Source organism: Anoplolepis gracilipes, chromosome 1 (genome assembly GCF_047496725.1).
Source record: "Anoplolepis gracilipes chromosome 1, ASM4749672v1, whole genome shotgun sequence".
Lineage (NCBI taxonomy): Eukaryota > Metazoa > Arthropoda > Insecta > Hymenoptera > Formicidae > Anoplolepis > Anoplolepis gracilipes.
This window is the reverse complement of record NC_132970.1, coordinates 10,015,015-10,029,568: the sequence shown is the minus strand read 5'-3', so window position 1 is coordinate 10,029,568 and position 14,554 is coordinate 10,015,015. Positions and strand designations below refer to the sequence as shown.

At 30.0% G+C, this 14,554-nt stretch overlaps 2 protein-coding genes and 1 long non-coding RNA gene across 3 annotated transcripts in view; 2 read left to right on the top strand and 1 right to left on the bottom strand.

Moving 5' to 3' along the window:
• Nucleotides 1–132: 132 nt before the first annotated feature.
• Mau2 (Mau2 sister chromatid cohesion factor) lies at nucleotides 133–4,434 on the top strand. Its single transcript, XM_072900336.1, has 8 exons — nucleotides 133–357; nucleotides 621–800; nucleotides 891–1,169; nucleotides 1,255–1,501; nucleotides 1,585–1,832; nucleotides 2,059–2,264; nucleotides 3,360–3,562; nucleotides 3,652–4,434. The coding sequence occupies exons 1-8, from the start codon at nucleotides 133–135 to the stop codon at nucleotides 3,846–3,848; spliced, it is 1,785 nt and encodes a 594-aa protein (XP_072756437.1). The 3' UTR covers nucleotides 3,849–4,434.
• Nucleotides 4,435–5,984: 1,550 nt separating this feature from the next.
• LOC140670031 (NADH-quinone oxidoreductase subunit B 2) lies at nucleotides 5,985–7,391 on the bottom strand. Its single transcript, XM_072900392.1, has 3 exons — nucleotides 7,264–7,391; nucleotides 6,336–6,884; nucleotides 5,985–6,240 (listed from the first exon to the last, which is right to left on the bottom strand). Exons 1-3 carry the CDS (start codon nucleotides 7,280–7,282, stop codon nucleotides 6,143–6,145), a joined length of 666 nt encoding a protein of 221 aa, XP_072756493.1. The 5' UTR covers nucleotides 7,283–7,391; the 3' UTR covers nucleotides 5,985–6,142.
• Nucleotides 7,392–8,667: 1,276 nt separating this feature from the next.
• Nucleotides 8,668–14,554, top strand: part of LOC140667655 (uncharacterized) — a 30,279-nt gene continuing 24,392 nt past the window's right edge. The window contains exons 1-2 of the long non-coding RNA XR_012047053.1: nucleotides 8,668–8,847; nucleotides 10,072–10,131. This is a non-coding gene — a long non-coding RNA (uncharacterized lncRNA). The remainder of the gene's footprint in view (nucleotides 8,848–10,071; nucleotides 10,132–14,554) is intronic.

Here is a 14,554-nt window from a genome sequence, read left to right as displayed (position 1 = left end):
CGCATGATCAGGTTGGAAAGGCTCGTTCGTAGCTCTCGTAGTTCCCATAGTAGGTAGTAGGGGGTAGGGGGTAGGGTTCGTCCGTCCGTCCGTCCGTCCGTCCGTCCGTCCCACCGTGCGTGAAATGTCAAAATGGCGTCTTCTCAGGACGCTTGGTATCTCTCGTTGCTTGGTTTGGCCGAGAATTTTCGCACGTCAAACCCGCCAAATGTCAAATCGTGCATCCAGTGTTTGCAGGCAGTTTTCCACTTCAAACCACCGCCACGTGTCGAGGCACGCACTCATTTGCAGCTCGGCAACATCCTGCTCACGCACACGAAAAACATCGATTTGGCGCGATCTCACTTAGATCAAGCGGTTAGTTGTTATTTCGTTTGCACGTGCCTCCAGGTCGATGTTAATTCTGTCTCTTTCCTCTATCCCGTTCCTTTCTCGTAATTCCAACGAGTCCTCGCAAATTATCTCTCCTTCGTCCTAACCTCTCCTCTGTCGATAACATAACAAGTATATATATGTAAATGACTTGGAATATTAGATCTGGATTGTAGAATTAAATAACGTTAATTACTCTAGCTATTGTGTCTCGAATATAATTAATAATTCACGTTTATTCCCGTTAGTGGCGACTAAGTCAGAACATAAATACGTTTGACGATGTAAAGTTTGAGGCAGCCAGTGTGGTTGCGGAACTGTACGAACAACAACAACAGCCAAACCTAAGTAAACCGATATTAAGGAAGGCGATAGAATTATCCCAGCACAATGTTTACTGGCATTGCAGGCTTATCTTTCAACTTGCGGTAAATTCAATAAAAATTATTTTGCATTTCTGAAAATAATACTTACTCTAGAAGTAATGTTTATGGAAAATGGTAATTTATAATTTATAGCAAATTCATGCTTCGGAAAAGGACTTCGTCGCAGCAAGCAGCCTGCTCGCAGTAGGCGTGGATTATTCTCACATAAGCAATGCCAGTTACACCAGAGTTCTCTTTCTTTTATCTCGGTGCATGCTTCTTTTAATAGACAAAAAATTCACAGAAGTTCATCCTCTCTTAAATTCAGCTGGACATCATGTAGAAAATTGGCAAGGTAGTCCGCATCAAAAGGAATATCTGAAAGTGTACTTTTTAGTTCTCCAAGTATGTCACTACCTCATGGCAGGCCAGGTACGAATATGAGCATTATAGTTTATATAATAAATATACTGTGTGATATTAATTTATAATGACATATTTGATCTTTTCAAATTAGGTCAAAAGTGTCAAACCTTGTTTGAAACAATTACAACAGAGTATACAGACTATAATGTCTCCTAGTTGGCCAACTGATGATGTAGTCACAGGTTCCAACATAGGAGATATGTTTATATGGATGCCAAAAGATCATTTATACGTCCTGGTTTATTTAGTAACTGTCATGCATTCTATGCAAGCAGGATATATGGATAAAGCACAGAAATATACTGATAAAGCCCTTACTCAAATTGAAAAACTGAAAAGTAAATATATATTATATCTTTTGTTTCTTTATATTAATTTAATGTAATGAGTTAAAAAATTAAAAATTCTTGTTATCTTACAGTTGTTGATAATAAGCCTATCTTGTCTGTGTTTCAATTAATGCTTTTGGAGCATATAGTTATGTGTCGGCTTGTAATGGGAAATAAAAGCGTAGCTCTTGCAGAAATTTCTCAAGCTTGTCAGCTTTGCAGGCGACAGCCTAGATTACTTCAAGGCCATAGACCGCAATTACATGCATTACTAGGTTTATATGCAATGTCTATGAATTGTATGGAAGCTGCAGAGGCTCAATTTACTGCTGCACTCAGAGTAAGAAAACTGTTTTATCATCTATCTTTAATAAATTATACAAGTTGTAATGATTTAAATTTTTATTGTACTTAAAGCTGACATTTCTCATATTCTTATATTTATTTTTATTTTTCATTTTTTATATTTTGCTTGCTGTTACAAATTTGACAATTTAATTTAAAAATAGGTCGATAAAGTATCTGTATCTGTACTTAACAGCATTGTAAAAAACATTTTATTTCAGACATCACAAGAAAGAGAACTCTGGACATTCGCGAATTTGAATTTAGCAATAGTATATCTCAGAACAAAAAGAGACGCGGAACTAGGAGCACTATTAGAAAGGATAAATCCAGAATCTCTCCCATCGCATTCTCATTCCTTGAGGGCAGCTGCATATTATGTACAAGGACTCCAAGCTTTTTTCGGTGCTAGATATAATGAAGCAAAGTAAGATATAGAAAAAAATTATATATGTCAAATAATATATACAGGGTGGACCATTTTAATCCATCCAGTCGAATATCTTGAAAACCAAGCCCGGGAGAGAAAAATGTTTCAGACAAAAGTTGTATGGTTTCGAGGGGGCCATAAGATGGTACCATTGGTTTGACCTTGAAAAGTCATTTGAAGGTCACTTCAAGTTTTTTAAATGGAACACCCTATATATTTTTACATATTCTTGTAGCTCATCTCGAGAGCTTTCCAAAACACTTATGACAAAATATTTTTCATTAAGTATTTTTTGAGTTATAAGGCTTCAAAGTTGCAGTATGTTGACATAAAATACAAGATATCTCGTAAAATATTCATTTTTTAATTATCTTACTCTAATACTTTTATGCACAGAATAACGAGACGAATCAATTGGCATAATTAAAACACATAATTATGTTAAAGTAAAAATCTGAATTTGCAACTAAGTTACACATTTTTACGAATCAATTGGTGTAAAGAAAACACAATTATGTTAAAGTAAAATGTGTAACTTAGTTGCAAATTCAGATTTTTACTTTAACATAATTATGTGTTTTAATTATGCCAATTGATTCGTCTCGTTATTCTGTGCATAAAAGTATTAGAGTAAGATAATTAAAAAATGAATATTTTACGAGATATCTTGTATTTTATGTCAACATATTGCAACTTTGAAGCCTTATAACTCAAAAAATACTTAATGAAAAATATTTTGTCATAAGTGTTTTGGAAAGCTCTCGAGATGAGCTACAAGAATATGTAAAAATATATAGGGTGTCCCATTTAAAAAACTTGAAGTGACCTTCACGTGACCTTCAAATGACTTTTCAAGGTCAAACCAATGGTACCATCTTATGGCCCCCTCGAAACCATACAACTTTTGTCTGAAACATTTTTCTCTCCCGGGCTTGGTTTTCGAGATATTCGACTGGATGGATTAAAATGGTCCACCCTGTATATAAAAATTTAATTTTTCTCAAAAGTAAAGAAATAAAGATAGAACAATCTAACTTTTAACAATATGTAAAATAATTCATGTATTAATAAGTATGTAAATATGATTTTTAGACGGTATCTTAGAGAAACATTAAAAATGGCAAATTCGGAAGACTTGAATAGACTCACTTCATGTAGTCTTGTGCTTTTGGGACATATATTTCTTTCATTGGGGAATAGTAGAGAATCAATGAATATGGTCACTCCTGCAATGCAGTTAGCTTCTAAAATACCTGATGTACATGTACAATTGTGGGCTACTGCCATTCTTAAAGGTATATACTTACATGTTTTGTGCATGCATTTGAAACGTAATATAATCAATATTTCTTGATTAGTTATATTTACATAATTGACATTGCAGATTTGTATAGAATTTGCGGTGATCCTACTCGTGAAAGCGAAGCGTATCAAATGCACTGTACATTTTCTCAAACTCTTTTGAAGGACCATTTTCAGAGTACTCAAATGAGTGAACACTCGCTCATTCATTGGACAGATGGTCCAGTGCCTGCATTACCAACCAATCCACCACCATCTACGTCGCAAGCAATTCTCTAATAACATAAAAAGATATTTAAAAGTGTGTTTATTTACTTAAACTGTCCAGATTGTCTGCTAAAGCGGTATACAATTGTATTACTTATTTATTGGGTTGTAAAGTGTGAAATTCATTTCAGCATCATTCAATTTCAGATTACAATCAGTAATATTTAAAAAAAATCGAATTTAATTATGAATGATGGAGAAATGAAAAAATTATTGGATATTTAATATAATATCCATTTTTTAAAATACAATCCTTTGCAAGAACATGTGGCAACTAGTTATAGCTACAGAGCTTGTGTGATAGTGTTTATAATAGTATTTGAGTCATCAAAATTATGGCAGGGACTGATTATTACATTTAGAGCATTGATATGTTTTGTTTACTTCAAGTTTGTATAATTTAATTTTTATATTATATTTTTTTAATGGAATTATACTCTCTATAAAAGGAATACAAGATGATTATCAACATACGATGACACAGATTAGATGCGTTAAAATTATATGACTCGGTCTGTCGCACAATGTGTTTAAATAAGATTTGTACTGCACATATAAAAAGTATAGATCACACAAAAATATAGAATAAAAACTTTTATTTTTGTTTAAAAATTTCATCAATTCCATACTTCAGACTCTAATATGGTCTTGCAACATTTTCTCTATGTACTGTGTTTAGCACACATTAGAACTGTAGCAAATACAGATTAATATATTAAGTTATATATTAATTAATATATTAATATATATATAGATTAATATATTAACTTTTCAAACTAAAGGAATATATATATATATATATATATATATATATATATATATATATATATATAAAAGATATATTATTCTTTAAATTTATAATTACTACATTATTGTAAAAATGGCAAACCTTGCTGGAAGAAACACAATCAACTTTTAAATTGTCGTGAGTAAAGGAGATGGGAACAAGTATCAAAATTTAGATTAATTTTGTATATATTGAATTATATATAATTTATGTGTACACAAGTATGAAACTGGATTAACTTACAGGCTTGATAAATTATCTGAATGATTTATTAAAATGATTTTACTAAAGTTCTTTTTTATTATATATTTTCTGTAATGACCAAACATTAATAATTTGGCTGTGGACATAACAGAATAACAGCACATTCATTAAGTGGTATGATAGGTACGAAAATTTACAAATTGATATAAGGCAATTTTTTTTACCTATTATTTCACCTAAGATGTTTTAGTATATGTATTTTTATTAAAATTATATATATATTGTATGAATATGTAATAAATATGTAATTGTTATTAGTATTAGTTACAGTAAATAAAAAAGGGGCCTTAGGAAAAAATGTAATTTAAACAGCAAAGAGTTTTTAAAATTCTTTGCTTTGTTTAAATTACTCAGAACTTTGTACATATTTTGTACATATTTTTAAAAGTAAAAAAATACATATGCAAACAAAAAAGAATGTAATAAAACATAGGTTTGTTTATTAAAAATATTTCACTGTTGTCACAACATAAAGACAGTACAAATCTCTCATGTTTTGTAATTTGTTTCTTTATATATTAAGCATTATATTAATAATGTTTAAGTGTACCATTGTTCAAATTATTTACATAATTAGAGTCCCTGATGTTATATATTGTTTTCTTTTGGAAAAAATAAAGGATATAGACTGATATAATAGCAATCTTTTTTGACAAAATAAACAAGTACACATTATTGCATACAAGTTTAATTATATGTACAGACGTATCTCTTTTTTTGTTATATAATATTAAACTCAAAATTATTAGAGTTGATTACTCATTATTTTATTGCACAATTGTATATGCAATAAAATGAATATATTTGATTTTATATTACATTATTTACAAGAATATTAGACTAAAAAAATTAAAAAATAATAGAAATAATTAGATTAAAAAAATTTCTTGATATATTTTTTTACAAAATTTTATATAAATTTCGCAAATCTTATAGATAAAACATAGAAAAAAACTTTTTAAAGTATATATCATATTTTTCTTAATTTTATAGTTTCCTTTATATTTAACAAATTATGATATATTTATTATATTAGGTATATCCCTTTTTTTTATTTACATCTCTGAAAGTAAGAAGAATTGGTGTAATAAGAAATATTTTTACTAAAATGTGTGATTTATTTCACCACATTTTTGGACAATCTATAATTTTTCTATTACTTAATTATGTATATCAGTTACCTTACAATTTTTAAATTATTTATACATTTATTATACACACATAACACTATAGATGTCACCTCAATATTGTACATTTATTTCCTGTACCATATTTGTGAGGTTTTCATACGCTTTATCTTTTTCTGTAACTGTAAGACACCATATAATAATGCTTCAGCTGTTGGGGGACAACCTGCAATATTGAAGTTTTAATATAATAGACAAAATATATAATAATAGGTAAAATAAGCTGATCTATACACCTAAATAAATAGATATAAAATTTACCAGGTACATAAATGTCCACAGGTATAATTCTATCACAACCTCTAACCACAGAATAACTGTAATGATAATATCCGCCTCCATTTGCACAACTTCCCATAGAAATAACCCATCGTGGTTCAGGCATTTGATCATAGATCTTTCTCAAGGCAGGAGCCATTTTATTCGTCAGAGTACCAGCAACTATAATAACGTCTGACTGTCGAGGGGAAGCACGGAATACAACACCAAACCTGTCCATGTCATATCTCGGTGCTGCAATATGCATCATCTCTACAGCACAGCAAGCTAAACCAAAGGTCATTGGCCATATTGATCCCTTGCGACCCCAATTTAACAGGTCATCAACTCTAGCTAAGGCATACTCTGCCATATTATTGGGTTTAAATGGACTATAAGGCTCGACTTTGGGTTTCTCTGGCAATAGAGTCTTTGCTTCCTGGACAGATGACTCTGTAGCCATATCTTTAGTCTGAATTTTTGCAGTAGCAACAGCACATCCTGATGATACATTGTTGCGCACTAGGGACACTAGTCCCTGTGGGACGTTATCTGTAAAAAAAATAATTAAAAAATGTAAAAGAAGGTCAATAGAGCACTACATATTTATATAGTAAATATGAATTAGCTGTATGTACAATGTTATAAAAGTATTTTGATAGAATGAATCATAACTATGTAAATAAACAATTACGCATTAAATTTTATGATATATATTAAGATGTAATCTTGTGCAATAACACAATATTAAGACAAAAATGATTGAGAAATAAAGTTTACTTCAAAATTGACAACCATTCACCATTTAAATCAATAATATTTGTTCAATATAAGATTAAATTCACATATTATGCTTAAGTGCGTCAGAATAGAATATAAAAATATTTAATTAACAACTGTTAATATAATTTACAGTAAAAAAAAAACTCACGTGTAACAGAACGAAACATTTTCGACCTCACGTCACGAAGACGTTCGCTAACCGCTACCAGAGAGTAAAGTTACTAGATTATATCTAGTGACTTTACAGCCTGGGAGACGCCACGGCCCGGTTTTACGTAATCCCTTAAGCAGAGAGAAGAATGAGAGGGGTCATGCCACCGTTTTTTAGGGAACGTTTTTTCCCCGCCGTACAGTGGCGCTTACTGGATCCACAATTGAGTTTTCGGAACTACGTGGCTGGATCCACTTTCCAGTGCCACGGTAAAACGACCGATTGGTTCGAGTCCGTGCTAGATCTACAAATTGTGATTCGTATCCGTGCTAGATCCATAATCCTGGATCTCAAAAGTACGAAACATATAATTTATTGTAAAATAGATTTATTAATATGTTTTATTAGATATTATTAGCTGCGTGATTTTTTTCCACTTTAGCATATATTATGAAGTAATATATACGTATATATAGAATTAAAATGCATATTTTATTTCACATAAAATTTAATGTTTTAATAATTTCAATAAAAAAGTATTTTAATAAAATATATATGTGTATATTACTTCAATAAATAATACCAAAATAAAAAATACCAAATTGAAAGACCACGTACAATAACACAAAATTTCATTAAAATTCCAGATTCTTTTAATTGAGAGAGACGTAATCGAAATTTATTAATAATTCTTTTGGTCGTGATAGACTATCAGCTACGTTTGATCTAAAAGCTTCTAATAAATTTTATATTGCACGTAAGTATATTGGACATTATTGTGTAATAAATTATTTTGTACACTATTAAATTTCAAATTATATGTTGTAATAAATTGTGTATCCTATTTTGTAAAATATATTTGTAAATATATTGTAAAATATATAATTAATTTTATGTGTAGTATAAAATTACTTATATAATATATATTTTGTAACACATTTTATAATATACTCTCTTGTTAAATGTTTTATATTAAATTTTATATCATACTTTGTAATATATATTTATAACATAATTAATTCTATGTGTAACACACATATAATACATATTTGTGTATATAAATGTATTACAAAATATAAGGTTTCTCCTCAGAAAATGCATTTTGAGAAACATACCGAAAAAATTGTATTCTCTATTTTAGAAGAATTCCTTCTAAAGCTTTCCTCCAATAAAATATTCTAAAAAATTCAGAATATTCCTCTCTAATGATCTTTTGTTAAGAATAGTGTATGAAATAAAGAAAATATCCTTAAATTGTATCATACAAACCCTATTTGCGCTAACACCACTAGAGGGCATAACGGTATATTTTTTCCGTAGATAGAAAAACCTTTCGCAAGATATAAGAACCCCAATCCAAGAGAGTTCAGTATCGGGGCTCTTAGCCCTGAAGATGCAAACTGCAATGTTTGCGAAACGTCATTGAGTGCATTACGCTGTTCATTCACGCGGCATCCATCCGGAAGTGCGAGTACTTGATTGAGGCGAATCCTAGAGACCCCATCGAGCAGAGAGCCAGTAAACTCAGGAACAGGACGGAGATATCGAACTCCAGGACTCTCGTAAACGTGTATTGTGCCGGTGAGTTATCTGCACAGATTTTTATATATTACTAACTGCTAACTCTTTAAGATAAATATTTAATTATTAATATAATTAGATAATTTTATAAATTTTTTGAAATTTTTATTTGCGACAGAAAAAGATTTTTAAGAGATGAAATTACTCTCGATATATAAAGCGGTTTTTACGAGAAAAAGCTTTGTATAAAACATTTTTTGATATCTCTAATAATTTTCGAGATATAGCGAGAAAAGGAAAAAGCCGTTTTATATATATATGAGGAATGATGTCATTTCTTAAAAATGCTTTTCCGTCGCAACTAAAAATTTGTAAATCCATTTATTTGTTCATTTTCTAAACTTTTTAAAAAAATTTTAATAGTTTTTTATGTACCTTTTTTCGTGTCTCAAATTTGTTTTAGTCTTATATAACACTGATGACAAATGTTATCTTAAAAAACCAGAGCAAATAACTACTACTGTTATTTTATATACAGCACTTATATTAAACTACTATTAAAATTTAATTTATTATTAATCATAATAACATTTTTTTATGATTAAAATTGTACAAAAAGTGACATTTTTAATTAAATATAAATTAGAAAAAAATTATTAAATGTCAAAATAATATTTAAACTTTACATGTGTGAACATAATACTTTAATATGCAATATAGTTATTACAAATTGTTGTGTAATAATGGAATTACTGCAAATTTATCATTTATTGGTAAAATTAAAATTTCTTAAAAAAACACAGTTATTTTCTTTGAGCTAGTGATATTGTAAAATTTTCAAAAGACATTTTTTTATAATATCTATAAATTTTTCCATTTTCATTAATTATTAATGAGTTGTCATCTTTTTCACGTAAATGTGAGCAACTCAATATTGAAAACAGAGTATCAGAAAATATAAAATTATGATAACGGAATTGTCTTCGTGTCGCGCTTGTTTCAGATGAAAAATAAGGTCATCGCGTTATTGTTCGGTTTCGTTGTCTTTGGTTTTTCTTGCATTCCGTTGACTTCGCAAGGTATTCTCGCGTTTATGTTTGCGATTTGTATAACTTTGAGAAGCTATATCCCCGAATTTAGGAATAATATAGTCTATTCACATTAAATTCAGAGGCTCACAAAAAATACGAAATATTGACCTAAATAACTTTCATTTAATTTAGTACTAATTATGTGCTAATTTGTCGACGTAGTCCAGATTTTCTTATTCTTACCATTTTGCAGGTATTCAAAGTGGAAAGCCCAGTTCTCTATCGGCGCAGCAATTACCAGCATCGTTATTACGTAAGTTTCAAAATACAAAAATATAATTTATTTTATTAAAATATTTTTTTAAATATTTAGCGCGTAGATTTTTACGCAGCTTTTTATAGCAATAGCTACTATATGTGAATAATTATAAAAAATTTTTTATTCATTGCTCAATGTAATATATGTAGTTATAACTAGTTATATAAAAAAATTTTAAATGTATTTATGCCTGTATATCTGTAATCTACGAGTAATCGTATTTTCAAAAATTATAGAATATAGATGAGTGTATATAGTTTCCAATATTTCGCTCCGCTATTAAGTTGATTTCAATTATTTAAGTTTAATTTTTTTAGTTCTAATGGTTTTCAAATATTCTTATTTTGAACATTTCTTTTGCATTTTTTTTACATTTTGGTTAAATATCTTGTTTAAAGTTATGGTTTTCAACAGTTGTGCAATCGAAGACTTTAAAAAAATATGTAATACTTTATGTACAGACATCTAATATGTTGTACATGCATAATACTGCGAATTGGTTATACTGAGATATCTATCTCTAGGTTTATAATACTATATATATATATATATATATATATATATATATATATATATATATATATATATATATTTAAAAAAATATGAAATTTTTAAATTACGATTCTCAATGTAGTTGTGTACATGAAAGGCTCTAATTGGTTTATTTTTATTTTTGGTTTTTGAATTTTTTTTTAAACATTTCGGTTAAATTTGGTTATCTAGAATTTGGTATTCTAGAAGAAAGATGTTTCTTTGAATTAAGAATGAATTTACTTTAAAGAAACAAAAATTTATTTTAAAGAAAAATCAATCTTGTTCACATAAAACCTGAAAAGTAGAAATCCATTTTACTTTTTTTTACTTTTATTGTTATGTTATTTGGAAATGCCTGGGTGCTCTCGAATCAATTGAGATGGGCTATTATTCAGAATACACAAATAATTTCTTCAAAAATAAATTTGTGTGGGTCTTGGTTCTGGCATCCGGCCCCTTAATCGGAATGTCAATGTGCAGTTTAAAAATCAGATACAGCTCTGTTTGTGGAGACGCATAAAGCATCCAATGGGAACAAAGCTAACACAGAGAGAACCTATGGATACATTGATCTAACGATCCATCTATTTGTGTATAATTGTGTATAATTCTACTAGTCTTATCAGATAGATGAGAAGAATTTTAAATCCGTAGTGTAGTATACAAAGCTTTTTAAAAAATTTGATTAATATTTTAATAATTTACCAAGTAAAAAGAAATAATTGCTTTAAAGTATCAGTTGGAATATTGAAATATAATAGTATATTACATTATAATTTATTAATAACAATTTTATATAAATATATTTTATATAGAAATATAAAAAATATGAAAATTAAGTTTACAAATTCGAAATTGATATTTTAATGAAGTTGCATAAGAAAATGAGAATTCGAAATAATTCGCACAATCCCTCACACTAGCACAATCTTGATGTTTTTACTATTCGTGACGTGAGTTATTCTTCCTTATATAATCAATTTAATGAGAAGCCAGTTTTAGTATTTTCTTTTAATCAATAATTATAAAAAAAAAAGTATACCGACACTGATGCTGATAAAATGTGTATAATTTATATTTAATTTAAATGCACTAAAATTATCAAGTTTTCCAAATAATAATACATCATCGCAAAGATGCAAGAGATTATGCACGTTATATGTAATATATTCCTTACCATATATTTTTTCTACTTTTCAATAAAATATCAAATTAAGGATTTTGCATATGCATTAAGCCTAATACACTCTGATGAACTGATAAAATTCTTATAGCGATGTGTAAGCATAAAAATGTTTATATTGAATATTAGGCAATTTTCCTTGCAATGCAACAGGATCTGTATATAAAAGAAATTGTCGAAATTCTGTTGTTTTCCAATGTTCTACATCTTCTTTAGCTCTTGATAGACGATAAAACTCCTGAGAGATATATTTTCGGAAAATTTTCATAGTTTTTGATATTGAATTTATATCATTGTTACGTCCGGTAGACTTCACGATTCTTTCTTTTCGAGAGGAATGTATAAACAATCAGAGATAATGATTCTAAGAACTCTCTACGGGAAATATCAAACCGTGAGAGCTGTCACTTTAGTCGCACTCCACGAATATTACGTTACGTGGATAATAAAAATTTTAACAAACCTCCGTAAGGCGAGACCAACTATAAATAAGACAACCCAAAAAGTCTTAGAAATCAAATAAAAAATAAACATTCGAACGGCTCTTTAAATTTCAAAAGAATTTTAAATAAAACAGAGTCACCGTAACTCGAGGCAGTTGTTTAGAACTGCAATCATAAATTTGAAACGGCGACGAAAACTTAAGAAGCATTTGATAAGAGAGCTCGCCTGACGGACCACCTAAAGTGACAGCTGTTTATTATAAATTTCTAAATAGCGATAAGCGACTCTGACGGTACCAAACTCCTTATTGGCCAAATGGAAAAATCTCTTGAACCAATAGAGAAGAAATTTTTGAGACTCGAAGTCGAAGGAAACATCCCCTAAGCATAAGGGGGCGTTAATTAAAATTCTAATTCGTCCAATTGTCCAATGGAGAGAAGGTACGAATCCTAGTATATAATGCGGAAGCAATGCGCCGCGACATCAGTTTTTCAGTTCTTTTCGGTATCAGAATCAGTATCAGTATATTCATCATCATCTCCATCACTATTACTCGTACGGTACAAACTATTTTCTTCTACCTCGGCTTCGAGACGCGGAATCGATCCTCGATCTCAACGTTTAACCCTTCGGGTGTTAACAAGTTTGAATATTAATACTTCCGATTCCGCGACGAGTGGTTTGCCTAATATTTAACACAGACTCTCTGTGTAGTGCGAATTAAAAATTTAAACAATAAAAGACGTCAAACATTGTAAGTGGTTGCGTGCGAATTAAAAGTTTAAAACAATAAAGAGTGTTGAACATTGTAAGTGATTGTGCCATTCAACACGAAAAATTCTATCGCTAACCAGGGGCACCTGTGAAATTCAACCCGACGCCGCTAAATTCACTGCCGAGGTCCTTTTAAAACCAACAGCGTACGCAATAAGTAGTGAGTACCGACCAAATAACTTATTCTATTGATTTCACCTCCCCCATTTAAAATTCGGTTATAGTAATTATAGTGAGACAGTTCTTTATTTTTGTTGTTCTTCATTTTATTATTACTGTTTGACCAAATACTTCTCATTTTACCTTTGTCATTATAATTAACTCCCCTTTTCGTTGTTTATGTTTATTTTCCATCCTCTTCATTTTCACGTAGCCTTTCAATTTTCTCTGCAAGTACCTGTGTATTTTGCGGAACCGGTATCTCGTGTACTGGTACAAAATATAACTAGGTCGAACTTGCAAATTCTTTTTATTTTCTCTGCAAGTACCTGTGTATTTCGCGGAACCGGTATCTCGTGTACTGGTACGGAATATAACTAGGTCGAACTTGCAAATTCTTTCTATTTTCTCTACAAGTACCTGTGTATTTCGCGGAACCGGTATCTCGTGTACTGGTACAAAATATAACTAGGCCGAACTTGCAAATTCTTTTTATTTTCTCTGCAAGTACCTGTGTATTTCGCGGAACCGGTATCTCGTGTACTGGTACAAAATATAACTAGGTCAAACTTGCAAATTCTTTTTATTTTCTCTGCAAGTACCTGTGTATTTCGCGGAACCGGTATCTCGAGTACTGGTACGAAATATAATTAGGTCGAACTTGCAAACTCTTTCTATTTTCTCTGCGAGTTCCTGTGTATTTCGCGGAACCTGTATCTCGAGTACTGGTACGAAATATAATTAGGTCAAACTTGCAAACTCTTTCTATTTTCTCTGCGAGTTCCTGTGTATTTTGCGGAACCGGTATCTCGTGTACTGGTACAAAATATAACTAGGTTGAACTTGCAAGATCTTTCTATTTCTCTGCGAGTTCCTGTGTATTTTGCGGAATCGGTATCTCGTGTACTGGTACAAAATATAACTAGGTTGAACTTGCAAGGTCTTTCTATTTCTCTGCGGGTATCTATGTATTTTGCGGAACCGGTATCTCGTGTACTGGTACAAAATATAATTAGGCAGAACCTGCAAATTCCTTCAATTTTCTCTACGAAAGCAAATTTCTCCTGAATTCCATTTTTCCTCTGGTCCTTTAATTATTTATTACAATTTATTCATTACCTCTTTCCTTTTATGTTATTCCTTTTTTTTTTTTTTTTTTTTATTTATTTCCTTTCTTTCCTTCTTTTCTCTCTACTTCTTTCTCCTTCTCCCTCCTCTCTTCTCTCTATATTATGCATTTTAAATAATATAATTTCCTGACTTAAATTATATTAAGAACATTATAAATTGTACTAATTAGAACTGTCTCGCCGAAAATAAACG

Bases quoted from the DNA above. Each gene is read 5' to 3' on its own strand.
- Mau2 (XM_072900336.1), top strand. From the start codon at position 133: ATGGCGTCTTCTCAGGACGCTTGGTATCTCTCGTTGCTTGGTTTGGCC. The intron at 1,502-1,584 runs GTAAATATATAT...GTTATCTTACAG, and splicing joins TCAAATTGAAAAACTGAAAA to TTGTTGATAATAAGCCTATC. The intron at 2,265-3,359 runs GTAAGATATAGA...TATGATTTTTAG, and splicing joins GCTAGATATAATGAAGCAAA to ACGGTATCTTAGAGAAACAT.
- LOC140670031 (XM_072900392.1), bottom strand. The intron at 6,241-6,335 runs GTAAATTTTATA...TCAATATTGCAG, and splicing joins TGTGGACATTTATGTACCTG to GTTGTCCCCCAACAGCTGAA.